Source organism: Patiria miniata, unplaced genomic scaffold (assembly GCF_015706575.1).
Source record: "Patiria miniata isolate m_02_andy unplaced genomic scaffold, ASM1570657v1 HiC_scaffold_1, whole genome shotgun sequence".
Lineage (NCBI taxonomy): Eukaryota > Metazoa > Echinodermata > Asteroidea > Valvatida > Asterinidae > Patiria > Patiria miniata.
In genome coordinates this window covers 35233817-35249401 of record NW_024037047.1, presented here as the reverse complement: position 1 = coordinate 35249401, position 15585 = coordinate 35233817, and the positions used below count along the sequence as shown (strand labels likewise).

General features: G+C 40.0%; 1 protein-coding gene across 1 annotated transcript in view; it reads right to left on the bottom strand.

The window, feature by feature from the left end:
• LOC119729250 overlaps positions 1–15585 on the bottom strand; it is a 191710-nt gene that overhangs the window by 61852 nt on the left and 114273 nt on the right. The window contains exons 77-86 of the mRNA XM_038201843.1: positions 12700–12907; positions 10371–10592; positions 8655–8955; positions 7578–7786; positions 6387–6682; positions 5809–5903; positions 4351–4521; positions 3309–3489; positions 2606–2772; positions 269–396 (exon numbers count right to left, since the gene is read on the bottom strand). Coding sequence (XP_038057771.1) covers positions 269–396; positions 2606–2772; positions 3309–3489; positions 4351–4521; positions 5809–5903; positions 6387–6682; positions 7578–7786; positions 8655–8955; positions 10371–10592; positions 12700–12907 — 1978 coding nt within the window. The remainder of the gene's footprint in view (positions 1–268; positions 397–2605; positions 2773–3308; positions 3490–4350; positions 4522–5808; positions 5904–6386; positions 6683–7577; positions 7787–8654; positions 8956–10370; positions 10593–12699; positions 12908–15585) is intronic.

Sequence of the window (15585 nt, the reverse complement as noted above, 5' to 3'; positions counted from 1 at the left end):
TGCGTGATACAGCACTAGGGCGTCATGTGTGGACGTATGCAAGACGCGCACGCCGGCACGACCGCACAGTCGAATTTGCAGGGTGCCAGCTAGCTATCGGACGCGTGCGCATTGTTCTACATGTCCCATGCATTATTCTACGTGCGAACGCGGCATATCACGCATATGTAGACAATCCGTTCCGTACATTTTACACACAAACTACAGATGAGTCGTTTATCCTTGTGTAGAGGATCCGCGGTATCATTCACTCAGTCAGTCCATTTACCTCATTTCTGTCTTTGGTAAACAAGAGATCTTTACCAGCGTAGGGCCCATCAAACAAGTCTCCAGCGATTGGCGGAGTGTCGTCTACGAGAATTGGCTCATCAGCATGGTCTATGGTGCGTAGGTCAACTGAAGAAGACAAAGGCATGTATTAACATAAACAAATATTTTATAACCCGATTTCTTTTTACAAATGCACAGTAATTCCATGGAGAGACGTTGTTGGACTACGCCTTTTAAGTTGGTCATGTAGACTGTGAACGTATCCGCTCCGTTCACAAGTACCCCCTCACCGTCAAAGCAAGTACAGTTGGAGTGACCGACCGACGCCATCTTGCCTGACTGCAATTCATTGCCGTGAAGCGCGGCCACTGCGTGTGCATAGTACAAATCCCCTGGTGTACATGCGTCACACACAAGGAACGGTGCGCGTCAACCAGCGAAATGTCCTTCCCATGGGACGTCGTTGCTAGGTAAAAAGGCGCCCACTTTCGACTTTCGTCGGCGCACAGAGCCCATTAAGCACAATGCTTGACTTACATGTGTACTAAACAATTTACATTTCTACCGGTACAAGGAGCAAAACAAACTTTAGTCCCATAACACTGCTTCCCCGATTAATTTTTATTAAAACACGAGCAGACTAATTTCTTATTCATTTGCATAGAATACCTTTCAGACACTTCCTGGACACAAACATTTTTAACAAATGTACGCACTCATAGAATATATTGAAATTAGATGGAATGGAATGCTCTAAATGCAACATGAGTCTACAACAATGCTGCTGCAAGTAACAAACACCAGCTCAGTTTCATAAGTACGGGAAAAAATGCATTGTTCATGCAGACCAAATACAAGATTTTGAGTGTATCAGCTTCATTTATGCATTGGTTTCAAATATCAGGCATGTAACTGGGAAGTCACAAAAAAAGAGGAAATTCAAATCTTTCCAAGACTTTGTACAGTGTTTCTCTATTTTCAATGGCACACATGGGAAGTAAAAAAAAGAGGAAATCAGCTGATCCGAGGAAAAGTTGCATGCCTGAAATATAAACCCAGATATGCAAATAGCCATTCAAAAGCCATGTAGAAAGTTGAGCTTTTCAGCAGGCTACATTGTGTACGGCGAGTTAGCTCTCTAGTAAGTTAATAGAGCTGGATGGGTATCCCATGCTAAGCAACCAGTGTTGCAGTCGAGTACTTTTTTCTGAGTACCGAGTACTGCCAAGTACTTACGTTGCCGAGTTCGAGTACGAGTATACGTACTTCTAAGTACATGTACAAGTCTCTGAGTACAAGTACTTGTACTCTGGAGCATGAGTATGAGTACGACTATGAGTACGAGTACTTGTATTTACGAGTACGAGTACGAGTACGAGTACTTGCATTTCAGAGTATGGGTACAAGTCCTAGTACATTGTGCTTGAAGCCAAAAAGTAAGTGTTAAGTGCTTGTGATAAAAGACGTGCCCAAAGGACGTTCACAGAGGAAACTTTGATTTTTCGGCAATCAACCATTTATAAAGTATACTATGGCCGTGGTAAGCCAAGCTATAGGCCTATCATATATTTTTTTATCGAGTATTGCTACTGGAGTACGAGTACCTTGATAATCATGAGGGCAATTCCACGGTTACTCACGTTACATTTTTGATGTACTTTTGAGTTTCCTTGGGCTGTAATTACCTTACTGAAAAGGTTTAATAACTGTTATCCCCATGGTAGATAGAGTAGACCTAGACCTACCTAAGCACCAAAGATACCATCCAGAAAAATGTGTTATGATAAACAAGACGGACAAAATCGGTTACTCACGCTACATTTTCGTAATGTGAGTAACCGATTTTGTGCGTCTTGTTTATCATACATAACACATTTTTCTGGATGGTATCTTTGGTGCTTAGGTAGGTCTAGGTCTACTCTATCTACCATGGGGATAACAGTTATTAAACCTTTTCAGTAAGGTAATTACAGCCCAATGAAACTCAAAAGTTTAGGTAGGTCTAGGTCTACTCTATCTACCATGGGGATAACAGTTATTAAACCTTTTCAGTAAGGTAATTACAGCCCAAGGAATCCCAAAAGTACATCAAAATGTAACATGAGTAACCGTGGAATTGCCCATGAGTACAATTTTGACATGTCAAGCTCGAGTACTTTGCTGCATGAGTACAAATACCGTCAGTCTGAGAACGAGTACTTTGACATTCGAGTACAAGTACGAGTAAGAGTACTCTAAAAATGGTACTCAAGTAGTACTCGAGTACAAGAACCGAGTATGAGTACTTCATCTACATAGATTATGGCAGTTATTAACCTTATGAAAGTTTTCTTACCATTGTTGACTGCTCTGACTTTAACCCAGCAGGGTATGCCGTTGGGTATCTTGAAGTCCATGAAGAGCTGTTCAGCCAAGACGTGTGCCTCCCAATCACGCAGTGATTTATCCCTGGGTGTCCTGCCTGCTGCTAGGTGATACTCAAACAGATGCGACTCAGGATCGCTGCTCAATTTCAAAGAAAGAAAGTTAAGAATGTTATTATTATGGACTCCAGCAAAAGAATCCCTTGAACACTGACAAAGAGAGAGATATGACAAACACTTGAATGCCATCACCACAGTAATTGGTTGTGAAAAGTAGTTGTTGGTTCATTGCATAATGTAAGAAAAAACCTTAACAGTCTTTGGTTTTTTTTTAAACTACGGACAGATTTAAACCCACAACCTCCTGCATAGTGTAGAGTATCTACACCAAGTGATCAATTGTGATGAGTTATATATTTTTGGAATGGCTTGAATGAACAAGTTTCAATTTAGCAACAACTTTAAAAAAAAAATAATAATAAAATAAGAATTAATCTTCTGGAGATGAACAGAGTAAAGTGTTCAAATTTAAATTCACTAGTTCTTCTTAGTACCAGAAATAACTATGTGTCAAAATAGAGACACACATTCATACTTCTACTGCAAATTCCTGATTGATTCACCACCAGACTAACCTTCAAGTTTTGTTCAAAGTTGAAAAAAAAAGTTACTCACGTTGCGTTAACCTTCAATGCAATTCTACCAATGGACGAGTCATAGGTGATGTCATCGATGCTATAAATGATGGGCGGAGTATTGTCAATAATCAGAGGGGTGCTGTGACACACAGTGAGTGCCATAGGACCGCCAAACTCTACCTTGTTGAGAGCACGTACAGTGATGTAATATGCGCCATCTGTTGAGCAAGATAATTTGCATAACTCACTATTTGACCCATGCTGTGGAAATGAGTCTGAAGTTTTAAACTTGATTGGGGAGCATACAATAAGACTTCTTTTGGTATGTATTGGGCTGTAGTCAGACATTAGTTTGTGAGACATTAACATAGCTGACTATTAACAATTACTGTATTGTTATAAGTGATTTTCTTGCACTTTCAATATCAAAATAATGCTTGCTTCAACGAAAAGTTTCATTTTGAACTCCCAAGAACCAAAATCTGGGGAGCATATGAAATATCTCTTAAAAATAAGTTTGTTTCAAATAAGAAAAGTGTATCACTGTGATTCAGAGATTGCAGTGTTGTTCAGTGTGATGTGTCATGGCCTAGGGGTTAAGAGCACAGCACCGGACTCATGCTCTGGTGTTTCAGAGGCAGCAGAATGTGGGTTCGAGCCCAGGTCTGGACACTTGTGCCCTTAAGCAAGACACTTAACCACTATTGCATCGTCCTTCGGATGGGACGTAAAGCCGTGGGCCCTTGTGTGTTGTGTAATGCAATGCACGTGAATGAACCAAGTAACACTTATCGCTAAGAGAAGGGATTTGCCCGGGTGTTTCTGGCCTCCTGTTAAAACTCCCCCGTGGAGTGTTTAGGAGAAGAACCAAGTACCAAGCAGATTGACATTGACAACGAGACCCTGATGATGGGTCCATTCTGACTGATCAAACAGATGAGCATGGAGATCAATAAAGAACACTCAATGAAACCCCTTGAGGAGATAGTTTGACTATACCACTCAAAGTGGTCAATAGTTGCATTATATCATGGTCAATTAAACAATGCATAATACTGTGACCATTGCTGAAGATTTACCTGGCAGATTGACATTGACAACCAAACCCTGGTGGGTCCACTCGGACTCATCAAACAGATGAGCATGAGGATCAATATGCATGCTGACATCATCATCACAGACAGCGTTACCAATGGACCAGGTGTAGCCATGGATACCAGTCTCATTGTCATGGATACCTTCCCAGTTGGCTGTAAAGAAACGCAAATGTTACATAGGAAGATGTCAGTCGAGCCAAGGTTGAGCTGTGGTTCAGCTACATGTCTACCAGGATAGTACAGTGATTTGGTGGCACTGTGAACATGTAGGGACAAATTTCTTGGTTGTGCTTACAATGAGGCAAGAAACAATGCTAACTAAGGCAGAAAATTCTGCACTCAAGGTTAGAGTAATTTATGGATGTTTTTGGCCTGTGCTCATGCCTGCATTCCATAACTATGTGTTCTTTGGGTGCGTTCGTTTAGCTGACTGTTCAATTAGCCCTGACGTCATTCTCAGGGCTTACCTGGGTCAGCCACCACAGTCCCTGCTCATGGAGCATGCGTTGTTCATTCCAAGAAACTGACAAATGTGGTGGCTGGACAGCGGAAATCTCAAGTGGACTTAAAACATTATTTATTTGAAGTCTAAAGGTAATCACTTATTGAGTTCATTGCAACTGTTGAGGCTATAATTCCAGCCAAACTTTTTGAGTTTTGCAATCGACTGAAAAGCAGTAAATCTCAAACTAAAACCCAATACAAAATGGATGTTTGTTTCCGGCGTCGCGCAAGGATCATGATGGGCTGCGGTTTAGCGTTCGTTGATGGCCTGCGGTTTAGCGTTCGATTAGCCCAGCTGTCATGGCTAACCTGTCTGCCTTTACCCGAGTTGAACCAGGTACTCGAATGCAACCTTTGCTTACAAGGTTAGCGCAGAGTTTCTTGGCCAACATCTAAGCAATTTATTGTGATACATGTAAGGTTCTGTGATTTACAAGGCCATGAAATAGAGCTTATGGTCGTTCCAAGAAAGCACATATGGTGTTGCAGAATGGTATTGCTTCTGGTAAATATAATATGGACACTTGATCCCGATAATAATTTTAAAAACTGTAAAATTAGTGATGTAAAAACTATTCACCAGGTTAAGCTAAGACAAAATATGGAGTGTCATTGCCGAGTGGTTAAGAGCACCGGACTCAAGCTCTGGTGTTTCTGATCAGCAGAGTGTGGGTTCGAGTCCCGGTCTCGACACTTGTGTCCTTAAGCAAGACACTTAACCACTATTGCTTCGTCCTTCGGATGAGACGTAAAGCCGTAGGTCCTGTGTGTTGTGTAACATACGTTAAAGAACCCAGTAACATTTATTGTAAGAGAAGGCCTTTGCCCCGGTGTTTCTGGCGGTATGTTTATCTTCAACCATATGAAGGCTGCACTTGCAAAGAAGAATAATATTTAGTTCGCCCCTTTTTGCTATGAGGCACCATCCATCCTTACCTGCCATGAAGGTATTGCTTCTTGTATACAGCATGTCAACAAGTTCCTCATGACCATTAAACACCGTCATAGAACCAGAACCATCAGTGATATAGCTGAAATTAAGTCCCAAGATGATGAAGAACAGAGTAAATGTCACAAAACACAACTACGGTACATTCATGATCAGATTCGCCTTCTTTGACGAGACAGACTGCACTGCCCAGATACAAGGTACAACTGAACATTCACATTTTGGAAGAGCTATCAACCTGTCACTTTATTATTATTAGTGAAGAATGTGAATGATTTGTCATGAAGTGAAGTACCTTTAACAAGTCATTGCACAGTGGCACACAGAACAGGATTAGTTAATACTCAAAACTTAGACTAAAGTTTCAGGTAATTATGAATGTTTCAAATTTCATTTCTGGTATGCACCTTTGTCATACACAAAAGCACTTTACTGTTTTATATACGATTTAAGCCTTTGTCAGTAACTGAATTTATGTTACTGTTATACAGCATAACTTTGTCAACAGTTACTTTTTTTGCTTAGTGACATTTTTACTCTAAGCGTCACTTGAAGCAGTACCTACCGATGGTTATCCAGCGGTGTGTCTTCAATGCATCGTCTCTCCCATTCCTCTGGTGTGAACTCCACACACGCTTCACGCACCACCTCATCCCTGGTCCCATTCACGATCAGCCCCGGCTCCGGTGTCGTGAAGTCTGCTATGATGCCGACAGAGGAAATGATGTTCTCGTACCCCACATAGTTCAGGAGCTCTATGTTGAAGTAGTAGAGGTTGTTGTGGACGAGTTGGAGTGATTCGTGATTGAACTCTACAGCATGGCCAACACCAAGCCGCTCATAATGGGTGAAGAGTCCGGACTGAAATTAAAGAGAATTGTCAATGATAATATCCACAAAAAGAATACATATCCTCAGCAAGAGAGGGATCTGGTTGATTTTCCTTGTTCTACTTTTTTAATCCGGGGGTTAGAGTCCTACCCGTGCTTCACAAGGGACTGAAATGAACTGAACATGTAGTAAAACTGAGCCTGGGCCAACATGTGGATTGGGTTTTCAGTCCCTACCTGATTCCGCGGGTTTCCCCAGAATATTCTTCTGGGGTTTTTCCTCCCACCTCTAAAACTGTAATTTCTTCTCATCGTCTTCTCTCTACAGCCTTCTTCAGGCTTGCGAGCTTACAGTGCCTAGGGCACTCTTGAGAAATCCTTGGTTTCATTACCAGAAATATAATAATAATAGCAATCCCCATCCAGTCGAACAATAACAGCGGGGTTTGTTGGAATCTGTTGGAGTAATGTACTAGTACACTGATGTTACTTTATATGGGGTTCGAAGGCATACTACCAATAATCGTAGTTCAACTGTTTTTGTGTACAGTTTACCATATGGTCTTGGAAATTGCAGCAGTGAGGAAGGTTCCTAGTAAATCACTCAAGGGGGTTAGGGTTAAGCAATATTTGGTTGAAGCTAAACTGCCTGTGAGGTCCATGGTTTCATTATCAGAACAAAACTGTAATAATAATCTCATCGCAGTCAGTCTATCGGATTGCTTGGAAGCAAAACAAGAAGCAATTAAAGAAAAGGAAACTGATACAAAATGAAAAGAACCAAACTTGCCAAAATATATGAATGAAAAGCCACGATGATTTTAACACAATAATACTTGTGCTACTCACTGGTCCATTATGTGTTCAACAGACTGAATTACTACACACAGGCAGGTACAAATGATTGTGTAACACTTTATATTTACCTCATGAACTTCGACCCCATGACCCTCAATCTCCTCCAGCAGTTCACATGTGAAGTCCCGATAGTCGTAGTTGATACTCAGACATTTGGTTTCTGGGAGTGCCAGGCAGTCCCGTGCACAGAAGTTGGGATTGCGATGGATGATGGTCGACGTTGGCTTGGAGATGAGGCGGCCTTTCTTGGCAGCGGTGAAGTAGTGAAAGTCATTGACTGTTTCAGGTAATAAGGGTAGGCACGTTTAATTTGAGAATTAAATTAGGAGGTGTCCAATGAAATTCACTTTTTAGAAACTCTTTATATTATAAGGAAACTGTGTTCCTGCTGGATTTGATAACAATAAGAAGCAACAGTGGCTCAAAACACTACTGTTACCATTTCCCTGCAGTTCTTTCAAATATTGCTCTTTGTATTATATTCTCAGTGGTATGCTACAGTATCTTCCAGTGTTGTAGTCGGGTACTTTTTTCCGAGTACCGAGTACTGCCGAGTACTTAGGTTACCGAGTACGAGTACTTGTACCTCCGAGTACAAGTACGAGTACTTCCAAGTACGAGTACTTGTATTCCGAGTGCAAGTATGAATACGAGTACAAAGTACTTCTATTTCCGGATACGGCCATACGGCAAATGGTTCATTGTGCGTAATTGGCCCAGGCCCAGTCCGACCGATATACAGACCCACTCCAACTAGCTGTTAAATGTGTTTGTCCAGACGTGCCCATTTTTTTTTTCAAGTACTGCTATTCGAGTAAGAGTACTCTGATGATCGAGTGCAATTTCGACATGTCGGGTAAGAGTACTTTGCTGCCCGAGTACAAGTACCATCATTTCCAGTACGAGTACTTTGACAATCGAGTACGAGTACTCAACAACAAAACATTACTTGAGTACGAGTACAGAGTACGAGTACTACAACACTGGTATCTTCTAACTTTCAAGGAATAGGAACAGCACAATTGACTTCTCCCCACATTTCAATGCCATAGCACAAAACCTATTTCAAAGGAGTTGGTAAGCATCATCAATTTATATCCCCTGCATGTGGAAGGAAAGAATTAAATCTTGTAGCTTCTGCTTACTTGAATACCCAAGGTGCTCCCTCTCAGTGATATCAATGGTATTCCAAGATACAATCTGATCGCCCCAGATTTCAGAGCCTAACCCAACCCCTTCCTTCTGCATCAAGATGACGGAATCATCATACACCACGGCCGATGCGCGGAGAATGTACGGGTGACTGGTGGAGGTGAAGTCTGGCGTGATTCGACCCGTTGGCAAGGTGATGTCAAAGGTCGGCAGGCTGCAGGTAGCCGTGGAAGTGCCTCCACCGTTGTTCATGGCGTAAACAGTGAAGTAAAGAGGATGTCCTCCTAGAAGAATCTATAGACAGAAACAAAAAATTTCAAGAAAAACGTTCAAACTTTAATACCCCAAAAATGTACACGTTTAATTTGTGTACAATTTACAATTTTTTGAGTACATTTATACTATTTTTTATTTTTAATTACTTTTTCCTATAGTAAAGTACAGAGGGCAAATAGCAAATCGCCATAGGAAACATAACAGTGTCCATCAAAGATTTTATGGCACAGCTGTCATTTGTTATATTGATTTTCCACTGCTTCATTACATCAAGTTTCAAAGATACATGTAGCATCCATATACTTTCCCTTCAAACCACAAGCATGTCACTCATTGAAGCCCGTAATGGGCTTTCATTAATTTCCATTAATTAATTAACTGAAATGACTTAAATTGGAGGAGTAGTCAATCCATGTACCGGGTACACACTGCAAAAACTGTAGTGTTAATTTAACACCATTCGGTATCTATATAGAACAACACCAGTAAAATTTAACACCAGATGGTCCTATATAGATACCAATGGTGTAAATTTAACACTGCAGTTTTTGCAGTGCATGGATAGGCATATTAAGCAAATTAGCCAACACGGTTGGTACTACATGACATCAGTATGCACTTTCATGCATGTTCACCAGCCATATACCACATGCACACACCACTTGCAGTCAGTAGAAAACACCCTGTGCTTTCATTATAAATACGAGCGATAAAAACTTGTAAATAAACAACAGAAAAACATTTATTTCAGAATAGGAACCAAGTTTTTATTGTGTGAATTAAGTCGTTGAACCCTTTAATTTGGATTATGTTAGTGAAAATTTTGTTGTCATCATCTTTGGCCCAGTGTTTTAAACTGGTTACCAATTCTTCCATTTATCATTGCAGCCAATGCAGTTATGGCAGCAGCAACCAGTGATGATTTTGACGTTGAAGTGACGTTGAAGTGCTAGGTCTTCACATAGTTCTTAGGTGGTTCTTCACAATGCTTATTAACGTTTTTTGACATCCAGGTGTAGTTTAGAAGCATTTTGAGTAAGACAATTGGACAACATGAATGCGTTTTCTAAAAGTTTGGTAATGTTTGGTATTATTGTACAAATCTGCATGGAAGCTAAAGGGATGTTCGGTAGAGCCAAATGTTCAGTATAGTAGTGTTCAGTATAGTAGTGTTCATTATAGCGACATTCTTCTAGATGATCATTTGTTTTTCAATATAACATTCATTCAGAAAGTGTACTACTTTATAATTCAGACTACAAAATTGAGCAGATGACAACTACTGAATGAAGTTGACAAATATCAAATGATCTCAAAACAACATTTCCTACACATATAACTATCCATACAAAATTCCCAGACATGTCTCAGTCACTAAATCAAGATTTCAGACCTTGGGCACAAACTTTCCCTTGACCTAGGGTACTTCTTACTTGTGAAATGATAGCTGAGGGTCCACCAAACTCTGTCTTAGAGACCACATCGCTGCCTCCAGGTGCCGTCCCAACCTGATAGAAGAACGTCACCAAGCTCTTGTCATCAGCTGCTACCATCTCCAGCTGGAAGGCTGGCTCTGTGTAGTCTAGTCCAGGAACCTGCTCAACACCACACAGATTGGTGCCTGCTGCACTCCTCCTAGTGGATCCAGCAGCGTTCTTCATGGGACAAAAATGTTAAAACAACTTTACCGAGTTTTTTAATAAAGAAGAACGAGTGTTGAGGCAATAAATTACATACAGCGATATAAAGTGGACTCTAACATTTATGCCTGAAATTTGAGGTACCGGTATACAGGTTTATACAACACCTGAATAAATCCCCGTCATCTGATTGGTGGATCGTTGATCACATGTCATTGAATTATTCGTATCAATGCACGGCGTGCGCGTGGCGCACAGCGCACAGTGCAATGGAAGTACTATTGCACTGTGATTAGCAGTACCATTGCACTGTCACTGCACATGTTGCCGATGGTGGCGCTGTGGTGTTTAAATTGGCAATAAAAGTTCTGAACTTATTGAACTGTTTGAGTTATAAACTTATGGAAAAGTTTTAAATTGAGAAAAATTGAAATGATAACTCTGAACTCGGCAAACTTGTAAACAATTTTTAACTTGAATAAATTGGCTATTAAAAGTCAACCAATCAGATGACGAGGATTTATTCAGGTGTTATATAAAACAAATAATGAATGTTTCACGTTCGTGCAATAGAAAGAATAATTTCATTCGGTGACAGATGAAATGTTCCATTCCACTCGGCTTCGCCTCGTGGAATGGAACATTTCATCTGTCACCTCATGAAATTATTCTTACCATTGCACTCACAAACATTCATTATTTGTATAATATATGTACACATAACAATAAACATTATGCCTAACAGCCATCTTAGGAGGGCAATGCCTTTTTTTTGCTAGGATACACACATGAGTGAATATTGTGTGCATTCACTGTTACTGAATTGAAATAACAAACGATACCCTCTATGATGGCCGCTACGCATAAGGTCCATTGCAGGAGGCTTACATCCCTGTAAATACTTGGAAGTACTTTGAACTTTTATTTTGAATAACTTTGAATGGAATTACTCACGCAAAGCTTCAAAAACATAATACGGGGACAAAGATGTTATTGCTTGAAGGAGAATCAGAGAAACCACGAACAGTTAGAATGTTTTGAGAGAGACACCGATGTTTCAAGAGAGACACCAATGTACAAACTGGAACAACTAAAGCATGGAAACAGTCTAGGAATGCCTGATGTTCCCATATAATAAGCTTGTACGTGCATGTGTATTTAACACATTAGTAACTGTACTACATTGTAATAGGATGAGCATATTCAATGATAAATTCATAAAACCATATAGTGCTTTAGGCATTTTCTGGCCACTACAGGGAGTAATAGATTTGGTGGTTTCTGGCAATACAGTGACTAAAGGGTTAAAGCCAGAGTCCATCATTTGCAGCTATCCAAAAAGTGACTGACGTAATTAGTGTTGAAAAACATACTTGGTTGAAAGATAGTAAGAAGACTAAACTCCCTGTGAAAGTATTCTTTCTGGCAAGCTGTCATTTTGAAGAAATCAGCAAAAGAAGGCCTTTCCAATGGTGCATTTCAAGACGCACCGTAGGAAATTTAAATTAGGAATTTGTTTTGTTTTTCGGCGAAGCGTGCGCAAGCGTTGACACAACGCACACACACGCGTGGTTGCTACAATTCGTCGGATCAGTAGGCGACATCGCGTAGCTGCAATCGGCTCAGTGAGAACGTGTATCGGATGCTGAGTTCAGGCCCAATTCAAAACATGATTCAGCAACTTAAGATTTGAAATCGAGATCCTAGAATGCTGTTTTTCTCGGAATATACAGCTGAAGCCGAGCTGAAACTTCATCAGGTTAGTTGTGCAGTACCCTTCTTTAGAGTTTGAGCACTTTTGTTGCTTCAAACGAACAAAATGCACAAATTACAAATGATGGACTATACCTTTAACTCAATTACAGCGTGTTCCAGCCAGGACGTCACAAGTCAATCACATGTTAAGCCACAATTGAGAAGGGAATGCCTTTGGCCACAATTCACTTGAATAGGCTGCGACTTGACAATGATGGACTTCATTTATTTGTTATTGACATGTGAGTGACATGTGAGGAGTTGAGTACAACTCTGGAGTTTTCAAAAGAGAACAGGAAGATCAAGGTTTTGAGTTGACCACGAGGGATAACCAAAAAATAGCACAGACGTAATGATAATTGTTTACCACTGGTGTTGAGTATGCTTCAATCTCCGGAGGTGATGTATCAGGCTGCTTGGTGTGAATATCAAATATATTTTTGTGTATAGTAGGAGCTGTGTAGCGCCATAGTTCCTTCTTGAACAGAGTTTTTCTTCCGAAGAAGGGGATTTTCAATGTCACCAAAGCTTTAAGACGAATGATCAGAGGAATCATATCAATGTCCATCTTTAATCTGAAAATGTAAAGGAAGAGAAGTAGGGAGGTAATTCTCAATATATGTTCCTGTCTTCTTTGTTTAATTTCTTTAATCAGTTCGCACCGGATGACGTGTATATCCGCAAAGGCTTTGCGGCACTTGGAATGGATGACGGATAAACATGCAGGGAGCGAGGCCAGAAAATATCTGTACAAAAGTGCATCAGCTATAATTATATCAATTTCGACAACTGTAATATGTTCGGTGAATCTAAAACTGTTTATGATTGTTAATACTTGATGCTTTCCCAAACCACAATGACCAAGTGTTTAGTGTCTTACCCTTCGACCACTGTCGCATGAGTTTGAAGTTAACCATTGCAGATATGTGGATCGGATTTTCAATCTCAGCCAGAACCACATGATTTTACTGGGTCATTTCATTCAGGTGTTCATACCATCATGTGAATGTGCAGAACGAGGAGACAAGTTTCATGTTTTACATGATGAGAATATATTGAATTCAATTCAGGCGATTCACAATGCAGTGCGCCACCAAGAGTTTGCCACGGAGAGTTCATTTTTCCCAGTGCATTGTGGGAGATGGTCGACAAATTCGCAGCGCGGGACATTTGAAATTGTTAGTTTTTCCAGCCAGAAAGTTTGTAAAAGTATGATTCGAATATAATGTTTGCCCTTTTCTTTTCTTTTTATCAATATGGAGTTTTTTGTAAGGCGGCAGTACGCTACGCCCCAATCTAGGACAAATTAGCTCAAGTTTTCTACTGACACTCATTCAAATGGGCCATGTTTTGTCGACCGTAAACTTGAAAAATGAACTCTCCATGGCAAACTCTTGGTGGCGCACTGCATTGTGAATCGCCCGAATTGAATTTGATATCTTTCAAAAATCTAAGAACTTCTGTGATTTGCGTTTCCTCTACAGGACTTTTAAGGATTGCTTTCACTTTGTATTAATCCAAGGTTTGATAAGCAGGGATAAGTAAATTATAAATCATTCTAAAAGAAGAGCTAAGGTTATCCGTCACTAACTTCTGTCAAACTCCAAAACTGTCCCCTTTTACCCCTGGCCTTCCGTCAAACCCCCTAAACATTTATACAATATTGGATGGCTTTGAGGGGGCTATAAGAATATATTGCACAAGCTGTAACAATACTGCACAAGTCGAAGACGAGTGCAATATTGTTATAGAGAGTGCAATATCTTCTTGTATCCCCCGAAAAAAAGCCATCCAACATTATTATGATTATTTACATTAGGCTGACTAGCTTCATCTGCAAGAACTTCAGGACACTGCCTTTATTTCTCAAATTTTGTTGAATTATTGCACCGCTCGAAGCTAGTTGTGGCTGCTGACAACAGTGCGCGTACACCTTGCTAGTGCTGCGTGCTGCGTCCGCCTGCTACTCTCTGTTTACTGGTTGACTGTGAATCTATGCTCTAGATTGCGGAAACCAGCGAAAGCTACGCGGGAACCAGCGAAAATGCCCGGATGACTCCAATATCAACTAGAAATCCATGTCTGTTCGCAACAGAACATAGGGCTTTTCCGCATTATGTTTTTTTTTTTTTAATAACATATCCCTGGCTATGCATGTACAACGTTTCAATCGGATCGGACCTACGGTTCTTTAGTTTTTGGTTTTGTTTTAAATATGCACCTTGAAGACCACATCACAAGACCCGTTACATTACTGGTCAGATTTTTGAAAAGACCACCCTTTCCACAGAATAACATCGTTGAAAGCAAGTTCACATCTTTTACCAATTGCAAATAGCAAGGCAATTTCGGTTTCAACAGGAAAGAAGGGTCACGCGATTTTGAACGTTATATCAAATATGAAGACCATGGATTATTCTATCAATTCCCATAAAAAGGCAAAATCAGATCTCTCACTGTTGATTTCAGATCAATTTTACGTGATGGCGTAATCATGATGTCACTTGGCAGTGCTCGTTATTTTATGGTGGTTTTAGTGTGTACCAAGTTTGAAGCCAATCAGATGAATTAAAGTGTTACATTTTTTAAGCAAAATAATTGTAAATATTTTTTAAAAATCGTTACAACTCTAACCGATGATGTCATCGTGATGTCATTTCAGATTTTGTGTACTAGTTCTATTATCTTCTCACCTACTAAGTTTCATGACGATCGGACATTCCCTTACATGTGTTTTCAAAAATCGTATTGTTGATGACGTCATAATGACGTCATACAATTTTCACAATTTTGTGAATATATGTTACCTAACAAACATAATACTTAAAGAATTTTGAATTTGGCATATTGCCGTTGTCATGGTTGTGAGATATGGGTAAATGGTCCAAAACGTCAAAAATCGATATAAAATTACGCGATGACGTCGTGATGGCATCACCTCAGTTTTTACATATATAACCACGATAACACATCCCGGTCTACCTACATACCGAGTTTCAACCCAATCGGACTTACAGTTCTTTAGATATAGGGTCTTAAAGTTTTCACATTTCAGATGACGTCACATGCCCTGTGATGAGTTAATCATGATGCCACTTGGCAGTGCATATTATTTTATTGTAGTTTTAGTCTGTACCAAGTTTGAAGCCAATCAGACGAATAAAAGTGTTTAATTTTGTGTAAGCAGAATAAAATTGTCAATATTTTAAAAATCATAAAAAATCTACCGATGACGTCATCGTGACGGCATTTC